The sequence below is a fragment of the Apteryx rowi genome, unplaced genomic scaffold (genome assembly GCF_003343035.1).
Source record: "Apteryx rowi isolate R43461 unplaced genomic scaffold, aptRow1 scaffold_141, whole genome shotgun sequence".
NCBI lineage: Eukaryota > Metazoa > Chordata > Aves > Apterygiformes > Apterygidae > Apteryx > Apteryx rowi.
In genome coordinates, this window is record NW_020447653.1 from 1,073,967 (window position 1) to 1,098,824 (window position 24,858).

At 38.3% G+C, this 24,858-nt stretch overlaps 1 protein-coding gene across 1 annotated transcript in view; it reads left to right on the plus strand.

The window, feature by feature from the left end:
• CADM1 (cell adhesion molecule 1) overlaps positions 1-22,635 on the plus strand; it is a 61,153-nt gene extending 38,518 nt beyond the window's left edge. Inside the window, 5 exon segments of the mRNA XM_026057959.1 lie at positions 1,781-1,813; positions 8,996-9,049; positions 11,388-11,468; positions 20,779-20,910; positions 22,517-22,635. Coding sequence (XP_025913744.1) covers positions 1,781-1,813; positions 8,996-9,049; positions 11,388-11,468; positions 20,779-20,910; positions 22,517-22,635 — 419 coding nt within the window.
• Positions 22,636-24,858: the final 2,223 nt, after the last annotated feature.

Sequence of the window (24,858 nt, forward strand, 5' to 3'; positions counted from 1 at the left end):
CAGTATATGTTGGCAGTGGGAAYAGACTAATGATGCCTTGATAATCTGTTATGCAAATCTTGGTGCAATTTGTTAAATTGTGCAGGGTTTATTTGTTTTGATATTTAAAGCATGCAGACTTTGTAAGTATTGTGTATTCTTTGTATGATTCTTGTCTTCATTGGTGCTCCAGAAATTCAGACTCAGGCTGTCCTCAGCTAAATTACAAAGGAACGGGCCCTCATTTTTCTGCTGCTGCTTCTGAACGTACAGAAAGTCTGCCATTCCTGCGGTTCTCTGGACAGCACGTTAACTGARGGGAAATGCCATGCGAAGTGCCTTTTGTTGCTACAAAACTAAAATTCTAGGCTAGTTTGCGGAAATATGTTGTAGAGTGCTTCTCTACRTTTACTCTTACGGTTTTATTCATTTAAACATTGCCTGCATGGAGCCAAGCAGAGTTCTGTGAAACCCTGCCTTTGATGTGAATGAGCACATCTAGGCTTTACTGACAGCTTCAGAGTATCTGTAGGCATTTGCAAAGTTACGGTTATGTTCTTAAGAGGCAGCCCAGCACGTGCGTGTGATAAAAGGAAATGCTGTGTCCATCATAGAAACAAAGATATGTAGAGCCAGATTAAAACTAAGAAATAAATTTGTCAATAAATAAGTCAGTATGATAGAGAATGGGAATGAAATGTGATTGGACCCATTGGTATAGAAGAGTTTGAAAATAATATAGGGTGCTGTCAGAATAGAGCTGTTCAGAAGGACCTTTGAATTCGGGTCAGTCTCTAAAACTGCCTGTTCCTAAAGCCTGTGAAGAGATGAAATGTCTCTCAGTTGGCAAGGTAGCAACTCCAAGAAGTGACCTGTGGCAGGCAATAAATAGGAAGTAAAGTCAGCTTCAGATTAACAACCCTAGAAGTGATTTGTAATTCAAATATATTAGCCACCTAAAATGCACACATGCACGTTCACTTGAGGATTTAGCACAGAAAACTGAAACTAGTGTCCAGAATTCACGAAGTCTTTCTCAGCAGAAAGACTGATGATAGCTACTTGCACTTCTAAAATAACTTTATTCTACCTTGAAAAATCAGGCATCTTGTTGGTGTGTGATTCAGTATAGCCAAGGCAAAAAGGCCAYTTATACGTTTAGCATGCTATGAGAATACTAGATGTGTGAGTTCTAAGAGTCTTTTCATTTTTATCATCTGCTTCCCAACTCTAAAATGGTCTGGATGCAGAAGTTACGCCATGTATTAAAGTGCTTGGAAGTTTCCTGCATTGAATGAAGGAGGAGAAATCTGAAACTGATTCATTCAGTGACCTCTAACTAATAATCAGGTAACTGGAGCAGACACTGGAGGGAACATTCTGGTGAAGGCAATGTTTGAATGTGTAAAAACTATTTTTCCAGTGTTAGCTCTCTTGTCCTAGTCTTGAGCCTCTGTTTGGTACTTACCAGCTAAAGAGCTGGCTTTGGTGTGTCCCCGCCCCATCTCGTGTTTCCMTAACTCTGCAACCACCAGTAATTGTTCTGCTGCCAAGGCTCCTGGAAAAAATGCAAAATTTACTGTTTTCCTCAGGCTTATAGCTTTTGAACTCGAGGCATGTCTTCTAAACAGTGCAACTCACTTCAAATGCTTTTTGCCTTTCATTTTATTATTGCTTGTCACGCAATGTTCTTTGAAAGCTTGCTCATATATTATCTGTTCCATTTTTTCCATTTTCCCTTTTTTTGCATGCTGTTCCTCCTGTTTCTTCCCTTCCTCCAATCCTCTGTTCCCGTGTGTAGACACAACGGCGACGACAGAACCGGCAGTTCACGGTTGGTATCACATTCCTGTTTATCTTATTTCTCAGCACTGCTGAGTGGCAAGACAAGCCTGGGAAGGGGAAGGAAAAAAAGGAAAATGTAGTCTTCAAGGGAAATTCATGTTTCAAGTGGACTGATCTCATAAATATAACATAGTTTTTAAGGCTTGAAAGGATGCTTAGTCTTGTCATTTCTGTTGCAAGTTTCACAGCCAACTGTTACAGTTCTAGGCAAGTACCAATTTCCCAAACCCAATGGAAACCATGTGCATAGAAGAGTAGCACAAAGGAAGCAAAAGATTTTTTTCAGTAATTGAAATGATTACCCCAGCAAAAACAAACATTAAAAAGAAATTTGGCTTTTGAAAATATGAGTTCAAATTTAATTTTTTAAGAGATGCATGAAATTTTCAGCATTTCTCTTTAAGTTTATAAGAAATTGAATCCTTCAGCTGTTGGAGATGAGTAGTATTTTTGGTATTCTGTAGCTGTTCCACAGAAGAACCTCTCATCTCATAGGTCAGGAGTGAAGTTTTCATTATTGCACTGCAGAAGGAGATTTTAAAAACAAATAGCAACACTTTCTTATCAGTATAGCAGTCTAGCAAACTAACCCTTCTCGTCTGCTCAAGTAAGTCTAGCTAACAGCTTGACAGCTTCCATAGCTTCCTATGTTTTTAAAGCAAGCTTAAATAATCACTTCAGGCTGAAAGTTGAGCATACAGATTTTTGGCACAAACTTACTTTTAAGCTAAATAACCAAAACCTCTGATAATTTTAATTAATACCAAGCTATATTTCATGCTCATCTATAATGCAGGCTTTTTTTTTTCTGCCTACTCCTATCAAGATGTATCTTTGATTATAGACAGAAGGGAAGACTGAGTAAGGCAATGGTTAAGTAGAGCTGCTGCATATCAAAAGGAGGGGAAAGCAGTTCCTGTACCAAATAACTTGTCTGCCTGGATGCATTTAAAAAAAATCAAAGCATTCAGGCACACTTATGTTTTCTATACATTGCTGATCTCCCCATGTATATTATGTTGTAGATTGTCAAGATTCAAAGCAAATAATTTCATAGCTACTGCAGTGGACGTCACTGCAAAGTAATAACTAAAGTCCAAATGACATCTCATCATGCACTACATTAACAACTGTAACAGTCAGATGAAGCTAAAATGTGAATTGCCCAACTATCAACCCATGGGGAAATCCTTAAAGAACTGAATATGAATACGGTAGCATAGTTTAGTTAAGTAGCAGCTGAAAAGAGAACTTGGTAGCTTGGGGTAATCATTAAAACCACAGTAGATTATTATTTTGGAACATGCAAAGGGTTGATCACTAGGAATAAAATCACAGGAAAATACAGATAAAATATTTAGCGTTTTTCAAGGAGGTGACACTATTTTCCATGACATGAGTAATTAAAGATGGATGATTCATTAAGCACTTATCCCAGTAGTCCAAGATCCCGCTGTACTAACTAAATGCAGTGACTAAATCAGCTGGATTTAGAATTCCTCCCAGGCCATTGGGGATGTTGCCATGCAGCCGAACTGCTTAGATTGTCTTTTGATTTAGGCCTTTGCAGTTCCCCTGAAAACTTTAGTAGCAGTTTTAGAGTTTGGAAACACCCTGAGCTGGCACTCGAGTAAGGTGATGTTTTTGAGCAGAGTTAGTGTTGGCTTTGCTGCTCTATTCCGAATAAATTTGCAGTCCTGTGCAYGTCTTCCCCTCCCTCCTTCCCCCTTTATTTTTTTTCCTCTTCCTTTCCTGATTTCATGATGAGGCTGTTGCACAGAACATGTCTCTTTAGGATGGGGGCATACTGATCCCGGAATAAGTGAAGGCCTACAGCAAATACATGGGGCATTACAAGTTCTTATCAGAGGCTGCGCAAATTTTGCGAGTGGTCCCCTGAGCTGTAGCTGAAACAAGGAGACGGGTATTCTCAATTTCACTGCTTCAGGTGGTAAGAGTCTGACTGCTCTTGGAGGTCACAGATGAGCACTTTTGCTTGCTTACAAGTATCTGAAAAAGGAAGCTCAGGAAAGAGACAGGGCGTAGTTTGAAAGTAAGCCAAATGGTCTCCGTTTTTGTCAGTAGCCCCTGTAATACTAATTCTTGTGGATACTTTGTGCCATACAGATTTGTTTACGAGGCATCACTGAAATCCATCAGCACTTTAAGGCAGAGAGTTGTCAGGCCAGAGTCTTTGCCACTGTAGTATTTCAGTTTGGCTGAGATGCTGTGCCTGTTGTGCTAGAATTTGCAAAGAGCAGATAGAGGTATCCAGTTAGAAGAACAAAGCACACTGCAACATCAGAAGATGGCACAATCCCATCTTTTTCTGTTTTTATCAGATAACCCTAGAAATGCACAGATAGATGTTAGTTCCCAAACCTGGGAAAGCTCAGACAGTTCTGATGCTAATGTGACTTCTGTGTAATGTTTCAGCAACCCTTTTCTGCCACAAAATTTCCTTTAACCTTTGGAAGAACCTAGACTGGGCATGAAGAAAAACTTGGAAGGATCAGAATTGTCCCTGTAGCCATAACAGTGAAGTGCTCACACAGGATGATGCAAAAGGGGAAAACACAACATTGCAGCCAAGTTGTCCATACTTTTAATGCAATTCCTGATGGGTTTGATCAGTTTTCCTTATATTGAGGAAAGCAACAAAAAGCATGTATTTAATTCAAGGAAGACCTCTATCTGAGTRTTTTAACCTCTGTGTGGGAGGACTGCTTCTGTGATGAGGCTGACAACTTAAATGACAAGCAATGCTAGTCAAATTAGCTGTGACAAACTTTTCTGCCTTAAAAACCAGTCTGTTTTGTTCTAAACTCCACTGCATTTGTCCTCTTGGGGTTCTTTTCCCATGAAGACTTTGATTTCTTTCCAAGCTTGTGTTGCTGGAGTGTGTATGGAGTATACCAGGTGTTTATGTATGTTGGCCATTTGTTCTTACCAATYGGAGTGAGCATGTATGTGAATGACTAGAAATGCATGGGCATGAACTAAAGCCAAATGGATTTTCTCCAAAAACAATTTTAAATGAATTGGAGGGAGGGAGGTGGGGGGACRCAACAGTTTGATAGCAAAGAAAATGAAATGTAAGGCTAGTGTGGAACCAGCACAATACTTCAATCTGGGAAAGGATTTTTGAGTAACTGAATTTTTTGGAGTGTATCCTAGAGGACTGGGGGAAAAGGAGTCCTGTATGTGTATGCATGAAAAAACGGTAGCAAAATCCCTGCCATTCCCGTTTCCTTATGGAATGGAATTAACAGCAGCAATGCATGAGTGACTTAAAGCACGAACATTGTTAACTCTTTTGTTTAAAAATGAGAGCTTAACTAAATTTTCTGATGCACTTTCTCCTTTCTCTGCACTGTTCATTGCCAGAACTCCAATAACAGCATGGTCATGGCCAGCAGGAAGGCTTGTGCTTCTGCTGCACTGCAGTAAACTGGGTTTACTGAACTTAAAACCCGTCTTTCCTTTTATTTTGTACTTCATGGTGTCAGAGCGCCAGTGAGGCTGAAGCACTGGTGCATTTTGAAATCTCGGTTCCCTGCCTTTGTGCAGTCAATGCAAGGGCTGAACTTGGTGTAGCAATGACAGTGATGCCTCTGAACGCCTACCACCGCTGAATTCAGAATTTCTTTTTTTCCCCGGTTCCCTTTCTTTTCTTCTCTCCTGCCCCTTCCCTGCTAAAAATCAAAATGTAAGTGCTGAATTGCTCAAACATTATTACTCCTTAGCAGGCTGTGGAGCTTAGTCTTATAGGGTCCCGGCCCTTTAAGGATTTTTTTCATGGGACTATCCAATTCATTTTTTTGTCTCCTGTATAAGAAACATGTATAAAAAGCCATGACCTTATACATGCTGATTTCTTTACTACAGCAAAAGTAATGAAATAATTTCATAACTTTTTTCCAAGTTGACCCCAGCCTATTATAAGCAAAGACCTTAAATGGCTTTTTAATGTTTTTGAAAAACCACAAACAATGCACACTGCAATTAATTACACTTGCTACATACATTRTGTGTGTATGTTTTTGGGCATCTATATATGCATACACTAAAATGACCTTCAGCTGAAGATTCCTGCTGAAAACATACGTGTTGCAAAGACGCACCTTAACTCAGTGTTTGGATGACAGGGGGAGCATAAAATTGTACTTCAGCTCCCTCACTGAGGCAGGAACAAGATCTTGCTGTTTCAGCATGGGCAGAATTTCTGCTAATACTAATGAAAAGATAGGGTGAAAAAAAGTCCTCTGAAGCTGGCAAAGCAGGAAGTCTGTAGTAAAGATTAATATTACGAAAATATGCAAAACAGGAATGAAGAGTGACAAGAAAATATGTTGTCCATAGCATAACACAGAGAAATTATCATCTTATAAGCAGGAAATACTTTCCAGAAAGCCCACGTGGATTTTTAATTATGATCTTAAAGTTTTGTATAATGTATTTAACACTACTGTTTTAAGCTCTTGTTTCTTTTTCTAATAGTGCTGTCTCTGAAAGTTAGTTTTACCTTGTCTCAGGCTGAAGCCAAAAGCTCAGCCATGCCAGAGCACTAGTCATTTTTCAAATCTTGCCAAATTATACAGCATGCAAGGAAAAAATGCCTCAGTACGTGAACATTATCAAGCAGTCGTGACTGTCCAACTGCCTTTTTTYCTTTTAAAAAATGTCCTACTTAAAAGTGCAACTAATAGTGAAAATATTTCTAAATATATTTTACAGACCTAATCCTTGGGGCAGTTGAATAAAACATCACAATCTGTGCACATTTTAAGATCTCTGTTTAGTATTGTAAAATACATAACAAAACAGAATTCATAATCAGTATTTACAGTTTCATACAAAAGAGAAATTACATTTTGCTTTAAAATTAGAGATAACTTTGGAAGAAGTACAGGGCCTTACTCTGTCAATAAATCTGTGTAAATAAATGGTGTGTTCATTTAATTGTTTAAATATCTGTATCAGTCTGTAGGAGATGCAACTTGCAGCTTGTTGATTGCACCCTTTTAAGATTTATTATTTGACAGAGAAATTGTATCYGAGTGAAAAGTTAGCTTTCCTTTATATAAAAGAAGTTGCAGCCGACTTCGAATACATTCTGATCAGAAGTGAAAAGAAGGGACTTTAATAGCTGATATGAAAGTTTAATGAGAAAAATCAAGAAGTAATTTACCACATACTTAAAATGCCTCACAACACATTTTAATACTGTTCAGTGACATTTTTAAGTATACCAGGTGCAGGTAGAAACTGAATTGCTGAATTGTTAAATTTTCTCTTGGAAAAAAAGATTTTTTTGCTTCATAAAAAATGCAACGTTGCCCTTTTTCGTTATTGAGAAAATGTAGTTTCTTTTAAGTGAAAGGGAAGACTGTACAGAAGCAATTTTAGGGAGATAAAAATTGAATGGCTCCTCTTCAGAGCACAGGTTTTCATGTCCAATGCTTATGTGAGTCAACCCTAGCTACATTTATATATTATGTTATGGCAAAAATGGGTGGCTCCCTGAAATCCAGTAGTGGTGCAAAACCAAATTTATTGCCAGTAATCTAAATGGCTTCCCACTGTAGAAGATAATTCAGATAAGATTCCAGGTGACTTGATGTATTTTAAACACTGTCACTGAAAATGAGTTTTATTTTTTAACAAGCTATATATATTGCTTGCTGCCTTCCAGTGGGTGACAAATTTGCATGTTAACATAGTTGTTATTTAAAGGAAAGCCTAGCAAAGTTGCATCTCTAACCCCTACTGCTGGCCCCCTTCCCAAATGTAACAAGCAAAGGAGGGGGGAGAGACTGTTGTTCCTCGGTGCCCGTTCGTTTTTTTAGGTTGCAGGTAAATTGTCTCTGTGCTCCGCAGCCCCTGTAGCTGTGAGAGCTCATTCTCTGGCTTTATCCCTCAGCACATTAAAACTACGTTAGGCATTTTGTTGCCAGTTTATAACAACTGAACACCTGAGTGTATTTACCACACATCATAAATAAGTCCAAAATTCAGATCAACATCCAGTAGCACTCATTTGATCCATTTTACAGATATTTTGCTAGTATGGAGTTAATATTTAGCTGCCACTTGATATATTAACTGATAACTGACTGTATACCTGCTCCCCTTCTAAAACTTTCCCTAATTTTTGACCCAGCACTTGAGGATTTTAACCAGTCATCAAGCTTCCGATGTCAGTTTTCCAAATGAGTATTGAGAGGAGTGTCTAGTCATGAAAATATTTTTTTCTTCAGTAACATGTTTGGCATTGGAGCTTTAGCATCCAGGCAGCTGCAAGGGTAATTTATTGCAAGCACCAGTTTTCTTTAGTAACCCTGCATATTATCCCTTAATTAAATAGATTTCTCTGACCTTCAGGCACTTTGTTTTGCCTKGTAACCTTTGAAAAGTGTCAGTGTAAATAAAGTAGTAAATGGTAAGACTGTCCTCACTAAATGTTCTGTCCTCCTATGGACCCCTGACAGCGTTTTTCAAACAAAATATAACAGATAATGTCTTTACAATGTTAGTTGCCTTTCGTTGTTGCAAGTTTTTCCTTGTCCAACTGCTTTATCAGCCTTGAGGATAGATACTTCTTCCGCAAATACATCAAATTTGGGAGATGAAAMAAACGTTTTTGTCAGATTTATTCACAGAAGATATAGCCTGCAACTTGCATTTGCACATGCCTTACAGTTTTGAAAAGTGATCCACAATACTCATTAATCGATAAATTAGATGCTTGTTAACACTGCCAAAAAAAATTCAATTTGTGTTGAAAATTGGAAGAAAGTTTTACATTAATACATATATATTTATATGTACATACTAAATAGATCTGGAATAAGTTGAGAAATTGTCCTCATTTGACAGTTTAAAGACTGAATTTAGGGATTTTTGCATGCTGTTATGGATGAGTGATTTTAATTCATCTACATGTTTCATGTGTTAACAGTGTAGACTGAGGAATGTTTCTGACAGTCTATCAGTAATAAAAGTAAATGATTGGAGAACTGTATTACAAGTTAATCTGCTCAAACCATCAGAAGATGGCAAGTGTTTGACGCATTTTTTTTTCCCCAAAAAATTCATCCTCAGTTCTTAAGTGTGTTGTTTTTGTCACTTGAGGAGTACAAAGAAAAATGAGTTTGTTTTTACTTGTAAGGCTTTACTCAGTTGCCAAATTCCGCAGAGGAGCTGGACTATGGGGATCTCTCAGGTAAGGGCTAGTAATTAGGTAAAGCACTACTATTAAATCTAGATACTGGTTCCACTTTAATTTCTGCATCTTGGCCATTTTGCATTATATAGTTGCTATGGTGTAGTTATTACTTAAATGTTAAGTCTTTCCACTTAGTATACTACTTCTCTGTTGGGATTTTCCTCCCCTTCTTGATATTGGCACTCTTTATATAAAAAACATACTTGAAAATTGAGTGGGAGGTATGCAAAACAATGATTTATATTTTGGGTTGTCTACCAGCTACTGTGACTTCAGTGGCTTGAGATAATTTTTTGAATGCTAATTTAGAGAATGGTTGAGTTGAAATTTTATGTTTGTAAAACACAAGGATGCTGTAATCTGTGCAACTGTCCATAAAAATACAGCCTACACTAAATCAAGGCTGCTTGGTAACTTTTCATAACATGAATATCAGAATGGGGATAAAAAGGATGCAATAGTTCTGTCATCTGAGGCAAAATCAATTAAATGAACCTTTTTTATCCACAGTAGACTGAAAGTTACATAAATAGATCTTTATGGTTGGTCCTTGAAAATAAGCATTAATTCAGATTAAGAAATAAATACATCTTGAGTGGATGATTTGGGGATGAATTATTCAAAATATGGGTTATAACTGTGGTGCAGACATTGTATACATCTGGTCCTCCAATGTTGTCAGAAGCTCTCTTCATAAGTACTTTTAGAAATTAGCCCTTCGTGTTGTGCTTTCCACTTTTTATTGTCTCTGCAGACCCGGTGTAACCTTTGTCTGGCTGCGAGGCTTAACAACATGCATATTCTGAGGCTAAATGTCTGCCAACTTAATCACGTGGGACTTTTAAATAACCCAAGAAGTGGGCTGCGCAAGTCCCCCTTCAGGCAGTGGGGACAGGGCCTTGCCTGCGACAGAGTCGCAAAGAAGTAACRCTCGTCCCTCTCCTTGAGAGACTCCTTGCCCTTAATGAGCAAAGGGAGCACAGAGAAGAGCCCTACCAAAGAACATCTTTAATCCAATGCTACTCCTTTTTCTAGTTTAAAAAGTGAAGAAAAACAAAAAGAATGCTTTTTCATGGAATGCTTTTTTCTTCTAATCAGCAGCATCTCTTTCCGTGAGCTACTATAGGTATGCTTTGGCCAAGAGGTTAGAAATGATTGATTGATTTAGTATGTATTCTAACACCTGAGCAATACTAATGATTATTATTGCAGGCCTGGGCCAGACCTCGTAGGTAAGAAGCATTAGGTGTCTGTTAAATATCACTATGTGGACGGAAAATAATTGTTTTGCTCTGATAAGCTTTATTTTTTTATTTGTATTTTTTTAAAGAAAATACACATTTTGGTGAATGAACAGAAGAAYGGGAAACAATTCCACAAAGGAATTCCTCAAAATGGGTGTCTGCTAGCAGTCCTGTCTTTCCCTTAAGTGAATCTTTCTCAACTTTGTGGTAGCAGCACAAGTTAAGTGTAGCATGCCATTGAGAAATGGACAGTACTGACTGCCTGGGGCATGGGCGGGGGGATTATATTGTTTAATTTTGCTATAACACTTTTGCTGCAGTCAGTGACACATTCTCTTTTCTCAAAAGGTTGTGGATGTGTTGAATGGCTAGCATGTTTCTCTGAAAATATTTTTTTAACTTTTTCATTTTTGTTATTTTTGTGAATATTAAATGTATGGCAGAATTTCTTTAAAATTTTACACAATGTTGTGCAAGCACATCTGCTGTCCCTATCAAGCAGGTGAGCAAGCATCCTTTGCGCACTAACATACACCCATTTTGGAGCATCGGTTCTGAATACTGATTTTTGTTTCCTAAGAGTTTCAAAATTTTGTTTGTTGCTATCTATGCCCAAAAGGGAATTATACCAAGTCAGATATGCCAGTGTTGCTGGAAAGCAGAGAAACAGCCCCGCAGCATTCTCTACTATGAACAGAACTCTGTCCTCCATCAGATAACTCATGCCCAAACTTTTGAGAAACTGAAATAAGATCCTATTTGTGAACTGATGTCAGCAAATTTGAGCTGTCAGACTAGTAGTACAGGTGAGTTATGCAGCTAAGCTATTTGTCAGAAATACCACCCCKTCCCGCTCCCCTGAAGCTCCACTCCTGGAATAAGTTCAGTCACATCTGCCATACGTATGGGTGTTGGGAATAGTTGGGAACCAGCATTCAGCACGTGAGGCTTCAAAGATGTATGCTCCCACCTTAGATTGCCCCAGGAACTGTCCAGGAATGCCTTCCTAACTGTGAATCACTGTTGAAATGTAGTATAATTAAATGTGTCCGTCCTGCTGCAGTGTTTGCTCAGTGTGCTGTTCATTTCAGGTGCTCGTATCCTGCTAAATGGTTCAACGGAGGCTCTGCCAACTGTACAATTAAGTAATGCATCTATTGCCTTATATCCAGGTAGCTAGTTTCCAGTGGTGTATTAATTTTTGCCGGTTGAGCTGTGTATGTCCATACCACTCAAATGTTTTGTTCGTAACAGAAAGATCCTACTGTATAGAAATGGTTTGTCCTGCACTTCTGCAACACAGAGCGATTTCTTCTTCAGCATTTTTTCAGCCCAGTACAGGGTTACAGATATACCCACAGTGCTCAGTCCCACATCCTAGGCCACGGTGATGGATGTGCATGCGTGTGTATGCACACACGCACTTCCCTTGGGTGCATTATGGTCTTTCTGTTTTGCTCAACAGTGTTGATACACATCTTGTAAAACACTGAACAATCAAGAAAGACCTGTGTAGCCTTTACATCTGGTTTGATTAACTAATCAAAACCTGATTAGCACCTTTGTTCAAGTGGGATGCTGATTAATYGATTACTATTGACTGAAGTGTGGCTCCATTTTCTAGCAGAGAGAAGTCTGAAGAAACAACCAATAAACATTGAGCACCTGTCATAGTGATAAAATTTATTAAAACAAAATGCATTCTTTTTTATGAAGTGATCTTGAAATGGGTCACTGAAGGGGAGCGTATTGATTGAAGAAGGATGAACTCCTTGAATTTCTCTAGCTTAAATTAGACCAAATTCAATTATAGTATGACAAACAGGTTAACACTACTCTTTAACAGTCCATCAATAAATTAGAGTAGGGGTAGCACGCTTAATGCTGAACTACAGTAATGAATAATATTATCATTCCTCCTGTCATATACAGGGTAGTGGTTTCTGTCCTCCCTGGTTGTAGATAAATATTTTATAGTTTCTGAAATAATGACAACCCCCTCTTCCCTCTGCTCTGCCCACCAARAAACCCTCAACACATGTATTCTAGTACTGCTCCATTTACTGGCCACCTTAGGTGATTTCTAAAACTTCTTTCCACAAAATAAATTTAGCCAGAAAATCTTAAAAATAAGGTTCATTGTGAAAATGTTGGTGCTAGCTTTCTTAAGTTTCCTCATGATTAGCAGAGGGAAAAGTTGGCTTACCAGTATTTTAGAAGCACACAAGTGACTTAATGTCATTAGCACCTAAATCATGGCCAATAATGAGATGTGGGAGCCTAAGTCATTTTCATATTTTAACTGTTTAAAACTTTAGCATGAGAAAAAAGATTGCTAAGTTAAAAATTCTTCAAAGAAATGTATTTAGCTTTTCTTTTCCCTCACATGATCCAAATATTGCATTACCATCTGAGAAGCACTGTAGTTATCAATGGAGTTAATGGGTACGCATGTACATACTGACATTGTCCTACATCCATAGCTTAAAATAATTTTCCCCAAGAAACGGAAGACCTAGTCCACAAAAATTTTGTGGACGTGCAGCAATAAATTCAAGTATGTCAGAATTAACRGCCATTCTACATGTTCACAAAAAGCTCCATCAATTTTCTGCTTTTACAGTGCAAACGTGCATAGAATAAGCTTCAGAGCTGTCACAGATACCCYAAAATGCTGTAAAATGTTAGTCTACAAAATATAAAGTAGGAAGGAAGATGAGAGAGGAGGGAGACAGGAACTCCCACACAGCAGGTCCATTAAACTGTTAGATCAAAACACTGTTTCCTGTGTCAATATGGAATAGGTTATGTCTCTAAGTGCTTTGTTTGTATCATGCCTCAGGTGTTTAAAAATAGAGCCTTAGTCAGAAACAGTGTGGGAGCACAAAGGGAAAAGGGTGAGATATATTGTTTGAAGTAATAATAATACCAGAAGTTGTCCTAAAGATGAACCTGACCTAAGGGGTCCATGCTGGAGGTCAACCTCAGATCCTGTGGGAAGGAACCAACCTCACTTCTTTCTCCACTGTCCAGCTATTGCCTTGAAGCACTTGAGGATGATTCTGTGTGCATGGAGCTTTTTTTGACAAAGCTCATTATAAACCTGGCTTTTTGAGCTTTAAATGACCTGGTCCGGAAACTCACTGAGGATTGAAGTTGGTCAGTCTGGAGTTTTTCAGCTCTGCTGCAGGCTTTAAAAATAAACCGATTTGTTCTTAATAGGTCTGAAGCTTTTAAATCAGATATGAATGAGGTTTAAAATACTAGCAAGTAAAGTAAGCTTCATCYAATCTAGTCTTTCTCTGAATCTTGACATGCTGCCACTTACAAAATTGAGAGCTAGAACATTTTTTATATATTTATATATAGAATTATGTATATATAAAAAAATGTATATCAGGTATATAAAATGTGTGCGTATATGTACACATATATAAAGCCCCATTAAAAACAATCAAACAACCTTTTTATTGAGTAGTTGGGAGGAAAAAAATATCTTCCACATCTAAACCTTGCTTTTTAAGTGTTTGACCCACATCGTTAGAACTTTGCTATTAAAATCTGCCAGCCTTTTTTCATACTCTTGAGACAGTCTGCAATAAACTAGTTATTTATAAACATTTACAACTGCAAAATTTTTTATAAAACTTGATTTCACTTATACCTTTCTTTTTAAAAAAGAAAGGCAAGAAAAAAAACATAAAAGCAAAACTAAGAACCTGCAGGTCTAAAATCCAGGTGTTAGTTGGGTATGGTATCTACATGGAAAAAATAACCAGCATGCATGTCTGCCATGTGTTCCTCAGTATGATTTCCCTGAGTCATTTTGCATAATCAGATATCGGTGCTTACAACTATTGTTTCTTGTTGTCTGCCCTCCTTCTCGCAGGAGGTAAAAGTGAGACCACTATGGATTTTTTCCTTAAGCCAGGAAAACAGGTAGGCGAAGTGATGAAATTGGACAGACTGGAGTCTGCTGTGTGTATGCTGTTAAGTATTTAATCTATTCTGCTCAGGATTCTAAAAATAAGTTACCTGACTTAGAATGGTGTCATACAGGAACTAGTCAAAAATGCATTTATTTGCTGTGTATGTAATGTTTCACGAATTACACCTTTTTGTTTAAAGGAAAACTTCAGGGTTTTTTGCTTGAGTGCTATAATTTCTTTTTGTTGATTAAGATAGCAGTTGGTTTAAAATAATAAACAAAACCTAATTTAAAGCTACCAAAGTCTTTTATTGGTCACAATTTTAAATGGGATCATAGTGTGCTCTGCTGCTTTATATTGCTCCGCATCTCATGCGGAGAAGTACACTGCTGCATTGGATAAGATTACGACATCCCCCTAATTCAAGGCACAATCACGGTATTCGCTCAAGGGAAACAGTACAACAGTTTAAAAACAAAATTGCTTTTTTCCACATATATTCAGTTATCCGAAGTGGGCTGTACCAGATCACTGGAGTTTTCCTTTAAGGTGCTTTGATATAATCCAAAGGACCACCCTATGAAATTTGATTTGACTGAGGTGCAAAGTAGCTGCAGAGTAGCAAAATAGGTCTGCATGTGGTTCACAACATGCAGCAATGTCTGTATGTTTACTTGTTTCTTACCTTCTTGCATATCTTCCCTTCTTCTACTCCCTCCCTTTAAAAAACAAAAAAGTAAACCAAAAAATAAGACCATAACAGAAAAACCCAAATATTCGATTTAAAGGCTAGCATGCTCCAGTATATATTAACATCTTAATGGGAAAGCTCTGCATGTATACATTTACTACTCTCTGACAAGAGGGAATTAAATGTCAGAAGGATTTGTAGCATCTATAATTGAATTGGTGCTGAGAAAAGCAAATCTTAAAGAAGAATAACATATTAGGATTAGCAAATAATGTGGCATTTTGTCAGCTCCTGCCATCTAGTCTGTTCCCTCTTCAGTAATAAAGTTATGATTTCTTTTTTTAATCATAGATATGAAGCGGGAATAGCTTTAGTGAATAGGCGACAGCATTTTAAAGCAGATGCCTGTTTTTAAGGTCAAGTCTCTCTTTCCTGGCACAAATTTGGGGAATTACTCCCTGCTTCACAGGCCTAACAGTTACCAAAGAAACGGTGTATGACATCAATTATTAATTGTTATCCAGTATCAAATAATCTTCCACTTGAGCCTTTAGTGTTACTGCTGAAATAAGACCCCTTTTTCAGAGTTTGTAATGGAGCTGTTAAAGTAAGGAAGCCACTGCAGCCCAGCAGTCACCACTGTCAGCTGGGGCATTTTTAGGATTCTGTGTGCAATTTACACATTTTGGGTTCTGTTACAGCAGCCATTACATGCAAAAATGGGGTGGTGGAGTTTGCATGGGTTGGGGCTACAGGTCCTTATTGACAAAGCTTATACATATCAAAAGGCTGGCTGCATTCCCACCTCGCATGGGAATATTGTTTTCTTCTGAAATGGGGTGCTTACAGAAAATGAAATAGCCCAGTCTACTGTTTGTGGCGCAYGCTGATTTGCTTCTAGAGGTGTCCAGAATTGTTGGAGATTGGTTATATCTAAGAGTAACAGTCAGCTATTGGCTTTAGCTTGCCTTCTGCATGGAAAGTCAGAACTTCCATTCATGTTAGCTACAAAGTCTCCTGTGACGGAGTCATCATGGGAATAAATAAAGCGTGTGGAAATTAGATGGACAGTAAAGGCAAAGTATCTAGCAAAAGGAATGGTGTAACACCAGAATAACTTGATTAGGGAAGGTGCAAAATCTCCATCACTGGGAAACTTTTAAGAGTTAGATTAACAAACCACTGTTAAGAATGATGTAGACATAGTTGCCCTTGCCATGAGGATTGCAGTACCTGGCGCCTCAAAGCATCTTCAGACACTGCTTTTTGTGTTTCTGTGACCTGATGCAGCCAGTGGGTTTTTTACCATTACATCAGGCACTTGACATTTGTGAGTTGCTGTTAAAAGTGGATAGGGGAGAACAGTGATGTGTAAATGTGGCTGTATATGAAAGAGGAATAATTGAAGCAGATGAAGATGTGACAAAAGAGGAAAACAGAAAAAGATCATGACCTTTAGATAGTCAAGTAACTAAACAGAAACCAGTCCTGCCACTAGACAGGGATTTTTCTTCTGGAAAACCTCATTCATAAATACACTCTGGAAACAAAAGCAGAAGGGACTGATTCCTCTGCAGGACTATCTAAAATTTCTGGCCATGTAATCTTACAACTTCAGATTGCTATCACAGCAGCCTTCTGATTTGGTAAGGGGTTGTCTTAGATTAGTGGCCTTACATGGTAAGCACCATGCTGAAAAAGTAAAAACAAGACAATAAAAGTTCCTGGGAGTCCCAGAGCTTGTGGGCTAATGAGGATTTCTACTATCTTATTTTTCTGTTTAAAAAAAACAAAAAAAAAACAAAAAAAAACCCTGAGACTCCCAAGTCATGAATTTTCAAAAAAATATATATTTTTTTAAAACAAGCTGCAGATAGTTCCAGTTGTTGCCAACAGTGACCAAACTGATGCAACATACAAAAAATATGAGGAAGATCTGATGAGTGCAAGTATTTTAATGACACATTTATTGTAAAGACAGCTTCTGTCTCTTTGGGTTGCAGGAGTCACCAGGCATTCACTATTCCTAACAGTCTGTATCACGATACCACTGTCCCAGTGAAAACAGACCCCCTCCCTCCCTCCCTGCCAAGCTGCAAGATACAGATGAGTACATCGCAGGCCAAGGGATGGCAGTTTTGTGGGAGACTTGGCAGATAAGGTGCAAGTGCATTGGCAGTGTTACTTTGGCCAATATACTATCCTTCAGGTGAAAAAATTTTATGAGTTCAAGYAGTAAAGTAGAAGCAGGTGTATGAATATATTTTGCTGTTAGATTTGACTAATATGTACGGCACTTCCAGGGATTAAATATTGAGGGCATTTGCAGTTAGACATGAACCATTCCTTTCAGTTGATAATCTAAGCTAAAAATGAACCTACTATCTTTTAAGGCAAAAGTATGCTGTTGACTGCCTCACAGAGTTGATATTAGATGGTTTGCAACTACTAGACGTCCTCAGCATATGACATTTAATTTTTATTTAATATATAAACTTGRAGGTGAATTATTTAGCTATGCACATAATGAAATAAACTTGCAGCTTGCACTTTGCAAAGCTCTGTTTTAATAGAAATAATGGTAGTGCATGTCCTAGTGGAAGAAATCATATTTAATAAACTCTTCTGGCCAGAACTGTTTCTCATGCTTTGTGCAAAAATCCCTTCTCAGAGAAACACTGACTCCGTACTGTTGCCTTAATTGTAAATTGAGCAGAAACCATAAAAAGATCTGTCAAACTTACAGCTTTCAGCACAGCATTCCAAATAATACAGACCTGATTCTCTGCAACTGTGATTTGGTACAACTGTATTGAGGCTGCTGYTGCTAGGATGAGGTGCACCAAATGAAAAGTTCAGGTTTTGTGTTCCCAGAACTTTTTAAATTAATGGTGATTAATAATAAAAAAAAAAGCATCTTGATGTAAAATCTTGCTCTGAACATGTTAGAGAGTCAATATGGTGTGTTTATTCTCCTCAGCTGTTCCAAATGTCAACAAGATATTCAACCTAGTTTGGGATACCTCTGTCTTTAATTTAGAGCAYGTGAGCATAATGTGGTGTTAAATGTCTAAAAATGCGATAGCTGTAGCTGCAGTGAACACAGCCAAGGGACTTCGGTGTGGTAGGTTAGTCAAACATCAGATCAAAGAGACACTTCTTGGACCTAGTATACTTTTTACTATTGGCAAGTTACTGAGCAGTGTGTGCACTGAATGCTTCATTTGAAGATAAAYTGAAATTTTTGTTGTGCTGGTAAATAAAATGGAATTTGTCTAAAGCAGCTACTGCAGTGGATGAGCCAGATTTGCTTGCTTTATGGAAAGCAAATCTTTAAAGGCCTTGATTAGTTGTGCTAAAAGTCATGATGAGAAGATTTCACTTTGAGCGTGAGCTACCTGGATCACCTAAAGCAGCTGGTATCCTCAGCTGCTGTTCCAGACAAAGATGACCTAGTCTACCCTTGTCAAACGGCTGCATATCTGTGGGGCAGCTTTCCTATCAACTCGCAGGGATATTCTGCTTCTTGCAAAGCTGCAAATGCTGGGAAGTATTTACGACACAGTCGGTTTCTACTAGTTTATAGAAAAATTCCCTTTGTAGAGGAGGCTTTTTTTGGTGGTTTCAAACAGTAACTAGGAATCCTTCCATGCTCTTACCAGGATGCACACCATTTTCTTAACTGCTTTTAGTTATCTGTCTCCTTTAGAATGCTGTGAAAAACTGACTTGAGAGACAGTAATTTTCATTGGAGTTGAAGCTGTTTGATAGCTCAAGATTAGTTAATTCTCCTTATTGAGAGATCTGTGTTTATGCTTTTTCAAGTGAGTAAAATATTTTATGGGTTGCTGTCCTGATAGGTTTGTCCTTTGAGGGCACTTGTCATTATAATGTAAGAGAGAATTCTGCATTTCATTTTTTGCATTTTGTTTTTTCTAATCATGAATTTCTAAGGAACAACTTGGCTGTGAYGTATGTGCTGTTGGGAGACATTTTATTGCAGGGGATTGATCACAAGGCTTTAATGTGCTTTCGCATTTTCCTGGCATGTTCTTACCACAGTTAAATGACTCTTATTTAGATTATGTGGAAGCAAATATTTTTGGCTTACAAGGGAATCTTTTTTTGCCACACTTAGTTTAGCTTATTGGATAAATTGCTGAAGGGGATTCATTTAATCCGGTGTTAATAGGCTGTTCTTTGTTTTGTTGCTTAATGTGCACCTAACTTTGACCTAATTAAACCCTGCCATCCCTAGCCTTTGCCAAAGCTACTGCTTTTAAAAGGTTATTTGAAGAAATACGTGAATTTTTTTTTTTTGGAGTTAAATTGTTTTAATTAAAATGCACTTTATAGGGCTCTTGGTCACAAGTTATTTACTTACATCCCTTAGTACTTAATCTTAGAACAGAATTGGAAATATCAATAGAAATTATAAATCCTGGGCTCCTGCTTGAAAGCATTGTATCAGGTTTTGGCTCAAAAGAGCACCATTACCTTTAGCTGTCACGGATCTGTAYGCTTGATCGATAAACTTCAAATATTATTAGAGGTGGAGGCTTCAGAGATTTGCTCTGTTCTTTGGAGAGAGACGGAGATAAATCTTTCTTAAAAATTGACTTGAATTTGCACTCTCAGTCTTCCTGGTGAAATGCATTTCTCTTAGGTGTCTGGGCAACTGCATGCAGGACAGATTTATAGGCCATGTGCTTCTTGTAGTGAAAGATTTAAATGGTAAATCCTTCACATATGACTTCACAAATCATGTAAAGTTAAAAGATTTTTACCGTTTCTGTTGCTGCTGTGCTTAAATTGTAAGGTATGGCTAGTAAATCATTTTAATGGAGGTGTCACGCTTGACTCAACAAAAAAAAGAGAGACAATGGTTTAGCTTCTATTCCAAAATGTTAATGTATTAATCAAGGGGAGAATAATTGTTTTTTACTACGTTATAAATCTCAGTTGCCACTAGAATTGCAGTGAGGGTTGATGTAGTTGCTTTCTTAAATTAAAATTGTTTACACTGCTATACATTCATTTTACATGGCAATAGCTCATTCTGGGTTCATTTTGGAGTTGTTCCTCAGCCAAATAAGTCATTCCTCTCCTGGGTGATGGCATCCTAAGGGAGAGATGCTTATAAAAGAAAATTAATCGCACRGTGAGGTGTTAAATAAATAAAATAAAGCAGTTGGAGGCAATGTGCAATTATTGCTCACTATCTGTTTTTGAAGAGGTTTTTATGGTTTGGATTAAGAGTTTTTTCTTTTCACACATCATTAATTGTATTGAACAGAAAAGGTTGTATTTAATTACTTAATCTTGGGTTCAGGGTTTCTTTGGTGGGGGGAAAGAATGGTTGTAAATGCATTTAGAAAGCCTGGCTGATTAATTTTTGGTCATGCAGTTCCTTGGGCTGGAGTAAAACGTTAGCAACAGGGTGGTTGTTATTGTCATTTCTACAGCTAATGATTAATATTTATATATTGTATTGCTATTCCTCCCTTTAAATCTAAGGAGCAATATATAGGGAAATTTTCAAAAATATATATCCACCAATGATTCCATGTCTCCTTTCCTCTTTCTTTCCCTGTCCTAGCTTGTTCCACATGCATAGCATAGTGCTGCTGCTGCTTGTAGCAGAAAATACCTTGCAAGTTGATTAGCCAGATCAGTTCTACATTGGACGGGCCTGCCTGCTCCTTTGCTTGAACTCATCTGTCTAGATAGCTCAGTGCTTTATCCCTTTTCCTTTTGAAAGCAAAAGGGTGGCTTTTCCAATCCTGAGGGCAGCTGCAGCCAAAACCTTCAAATTACATCATAATAAGTCCCAAATTCTTATTCCTCTTCTAATCTCAACAGATTCTCGTGCAGGTGAGGAAGGGTCAATAAGGACTGTGGACCATGCAGTGGTTGGTGGTGTTGTGGCCGTGGTCGTATTTGCAATGCTTTGCCTGCTCATCATTTTAGGGCGATATTTTGCAAGACATAAAGGTAAGACAAAGACTGCAACTAGAAAATCAAAGGACTTGTCATGTTTCACCTTGCTTGTGATGTTGTTCTGTCTAATACGAGAGACCTTTTAGTTGCTCTGGAAAGTCTCTTAAAAGGCCTTCCAAATGAAAAAACAGGAAGACTACAGTAGGTGATGAATTTTYTGTGTACCTGGGGCTTGAGCATTAGGACTTCAAGATAAGGAACAGCGGTTTGCCCAAGATCCAGACTTTACCTGTGATACCTTTAGTAGACTTCTAGATGTTCATACCAGTTGTGAGGCACTATCCCTTCTAGTCCGTCTTAGTATGAGGGTACAACAGAATACCCGACAAATGAGGTACATTCTGTTTCTGAACTGACACTGAGCATCTGTTCTTCAGCTGGCTTGAGATATACTGAGTTCTTCACAAGGAACTCCATCACTCATAGTACCTTTTGTTACAGTCCAAGGTGTTACAGGCAACTGTGGGGTATAATGGTGTGCAGAGGTACACAAACTCAACTAATTCCTGAAGCTTGCAGTCAGCATTTCTGCAGCCTTCGCAGCACTTCGCACCACTACAAAACCTAATTGTCCTGCGCTCATACAGAAGCGTCATGTATTGTTTTGGTCAGTGGTTTACATTGTACAATGGCCCATTTCAGCAACTTTTTACAACTTGGAGAACAAGTCAAAACCCACAAGTAGTATGACTGTTCCAGCCTGTGTGTATATGTATGTGTGACTACTTGTACAAAAAATTTAATGTTACTCTGCATTTAGTTGGCGTGTTTAGAAAATCTGACAGAAGAATGGGAGACTGCTTATGGCAAAGAGAATAATGCTGAGAAGAGAGGAGAAAGGGAGATAAACTAAAGCATGTTAGGAGAGAAAGTGTAGATAAAAGGTTTGTCCCCTTTAAAGTGCACAAAAGAATTTTACCGTATTTGTTTGCTTTCGTGTTTGGGGAGGGAAAATAGCTCTGTGGCCTATTTTCTTTTGTGCACTAAAACATTATAAAAACAACTACCCAACAATTTCAGAGTAGGGGCACGGAAGCCCAATCCACGGATAACCACTGAGGCCCTGTGTCCTGTGAGAACTGCCAGCAATGACCTTGCCTAGACGCTCTAGAAAGCATTTGCCTGTGCTGAACACAACGGCCAATACTGCTGCTGCTTGGGGCTTCAGCTGCTGGCGCAAACACATCGTTGATTTGGGGTTGGCAACATGACAAGGCTTGGAAATGGCATTCCCAGATCTGATGGGATCAGCCTTGCTTGCTTTGTTAACCCAGCCTTATTTTTCAGGCCTCTAGCCTGGAATTTTAGAAGGCTGAATGCCCAATTCTTATTCAAATAAACAGGAGTTGTGCATCTGAATGCCCCAGGCAAGACTGGAAAATTTCTGCCCTGATGTCTTAGGGTCTGTTGTGTTGCCTTGGTGATTGATTAGTGTCACAGCTGTTTAGTCCTGAGTAACAGCTGTATAGGCCTTGGATTCAGATTTCATTTCTTTCCTGGTGGCATTTATTTCCCTTTCTGCTTGTGACTTTGTTGCTAACTCTCTAGCAATTTACAGAGACCTTCAATGAGTCACAGAACCTTACCACTTCATTTTCAGGTACGTACTTCACTCATGAAGCCAAAGGAGCAGATGATGCGGCTGACGCAGACACAGCTATCATCAATGCAGAAGGAGGACAAAACAACTCTGAAGAAAAGAAAGAGTACTTCATCTAGAACAGCCTTGGTTTCAATGAGGTGTCCAACCGTGGACAGTTACTGGCCCAATTTAAACGATAAAGAGACAGTGATATTGGAAGTTGCAACCAGCTTGTGTCTTTTTTTAAAGAGAAAAAAGGGTGGAGAGTTGTGAGACTGGGAGGGTCCGGGATTTGCTGTGTAAAAAATATTCTTCGTAAAGTACACTCTGCTGTTCGACACCTCAATTTGTTTGGGTTTTATTTTTTTGGCCAAGTCCAGCTTGGATTTAGTTTAGTGAAGTCATTCGCAGAAAATTCTGTGCCTTGTTTTATTTTTGTTTGGGTTTTTTTTGTGGGGGGAGGATGGGGAAGGAAGAGGGGCTTGTACGCATTCTTTCTTTTTGTTTTTCTGTTTTTTTCTTGTTTCCCCTTTTGTATTCTGTTTCTGGAATTGCCTGCTGGGACCCCTTGGAGTAGGTTGGTTTACAATTTTTTTTTCTTTAGTTTTATCTTCACTGTTTTCTGTTCAAAACTCAATCTCATCAGAGGAGAACCAGCACATTTTAGATTTCATAGTTTGCAATTCAGTGTATCCATATTCCATTTTCTCTATTGTCGTAAAGGCTTGGATAAACAAACAATGAGAACCTGTTTGTGGCTGCCCGTGTTTCAAATGCTTTAGATGGTGGAGACTAGAAAATAGGCTGCAACTCAGAAAATGCACTCTTTAGCTGCAGAGAAACATTACTTCACAGGGTTATCTGCAAGTGAGGCATGTCACTATGTGATTGAATCTGTCTTTAATTCTGTGTCTGTAGACTGCTCTCAATACAGGGCACCTCGTGCTGTCTGGACAGGTTTGGAGCACGCAGGAAACCTCCTTACTGTTACCTAAACAAACCTGACAGATGAGGGCTCTTCCTTTTATGCAAGTGGACAAATTTGACTTGCCACAGGAGGGGGCGAAGAGGGGGGAAGGTAGTTCTGCTCCGATTATTTTTGTTGCAAACAATTCTGTTATGCTTTCCCAATTGGCCTTCTCCCTAATTTGCTAGAGAAAGGAAGCCTTCGTGGGGTGCAAAAGGCTGCAAATGAGCAGTTTTTACATTCTTTTTTTTTCCCCTTCTTTTGTGCTTTGCTAGGGAAGGCAGTAGGACGTGGCCTGCAAGTACTGTACATTACAGATATTTGTCATGCTGAGAGAACCAGTAAGAGGCGTGGTGAAACTTTCATTCCTTCAGATTTGAATTTGACGAAGGCAGGAGGGGCGAAGTAKATCTGATATTGTTTTCATACTGGCCTGCCCTGTATCTTGGTTCTGGAAAGGTCAGAGCAGAGGTGGAAAAAACAGCATGTAGGCTTTTTCAGTTACTTAATCAAAACTCAAATGTTGAGTGTTGCTTTTCTTAATCTCTACTTTTCCTGCTCTAGCCTTGGCCTCTTTCCTCAGCCTTAAGAGCCATCTGCCAACAAATTACTGATCCTTGCATGATGGCAGCCATAGTACATAGCAACTAAAAATAAGTTACCTTGAGCATGTTTTAGATCCAAAACCTTGAGAGAAACTGGACAACTGCCTTTTTATCTGATAAATGAAATGTGGGAATTTGCATTAAAAATACAATGCTAACTGACTTATAAAGCCATAGGTGAAAAGAATTTAGGTATATTAGAATTCTAAGTGACAGATAGCAGATCACAAAGAGAAGATGGTATTAAAATTATATAATGAGATTTTTTTGGTTGAGTAATCTTGGATTTTTGAAAGATACTTTTTTTTTTTTTACTGTGGTTATGTGGAAAATGTTTGCTGACTTATTTAAAGGAAACATCGTAATCTAAGTGTCAATGTTTTTTAGGGTTTGGGGAGCATTTTTGTGTGTTTTTTTTTTTAATTACTGTTTTTGGCAGAACCATTACAATGCAGGAGTCTTTTGGGAACGGGATGGCATGAAAACAGAAAATAAATCCATTCTTGAGCAGTATTCTGTCCTTCCCCTTTATACAAGAAGAAAATCACAAAGAATTTTTTTTCTGAGCAAATTTTGTCAAGTGCAGCTCTTTTCTGAGCCTTCAGCACCATTGCCAAATCACATCATGGTGAAAAGCATTCAGCATGTTAGAGTTTGGGGGGGGCTTTTTTACTCATTGATCACAGAACTGGCATACTGTTTTTGAACAGCCCATCTTTCTGTTTTGAAAGTGTACAGTAGTGCAGTGTTACCGATGTAACTTTGACTTAAAATGTTGACATGTCTCA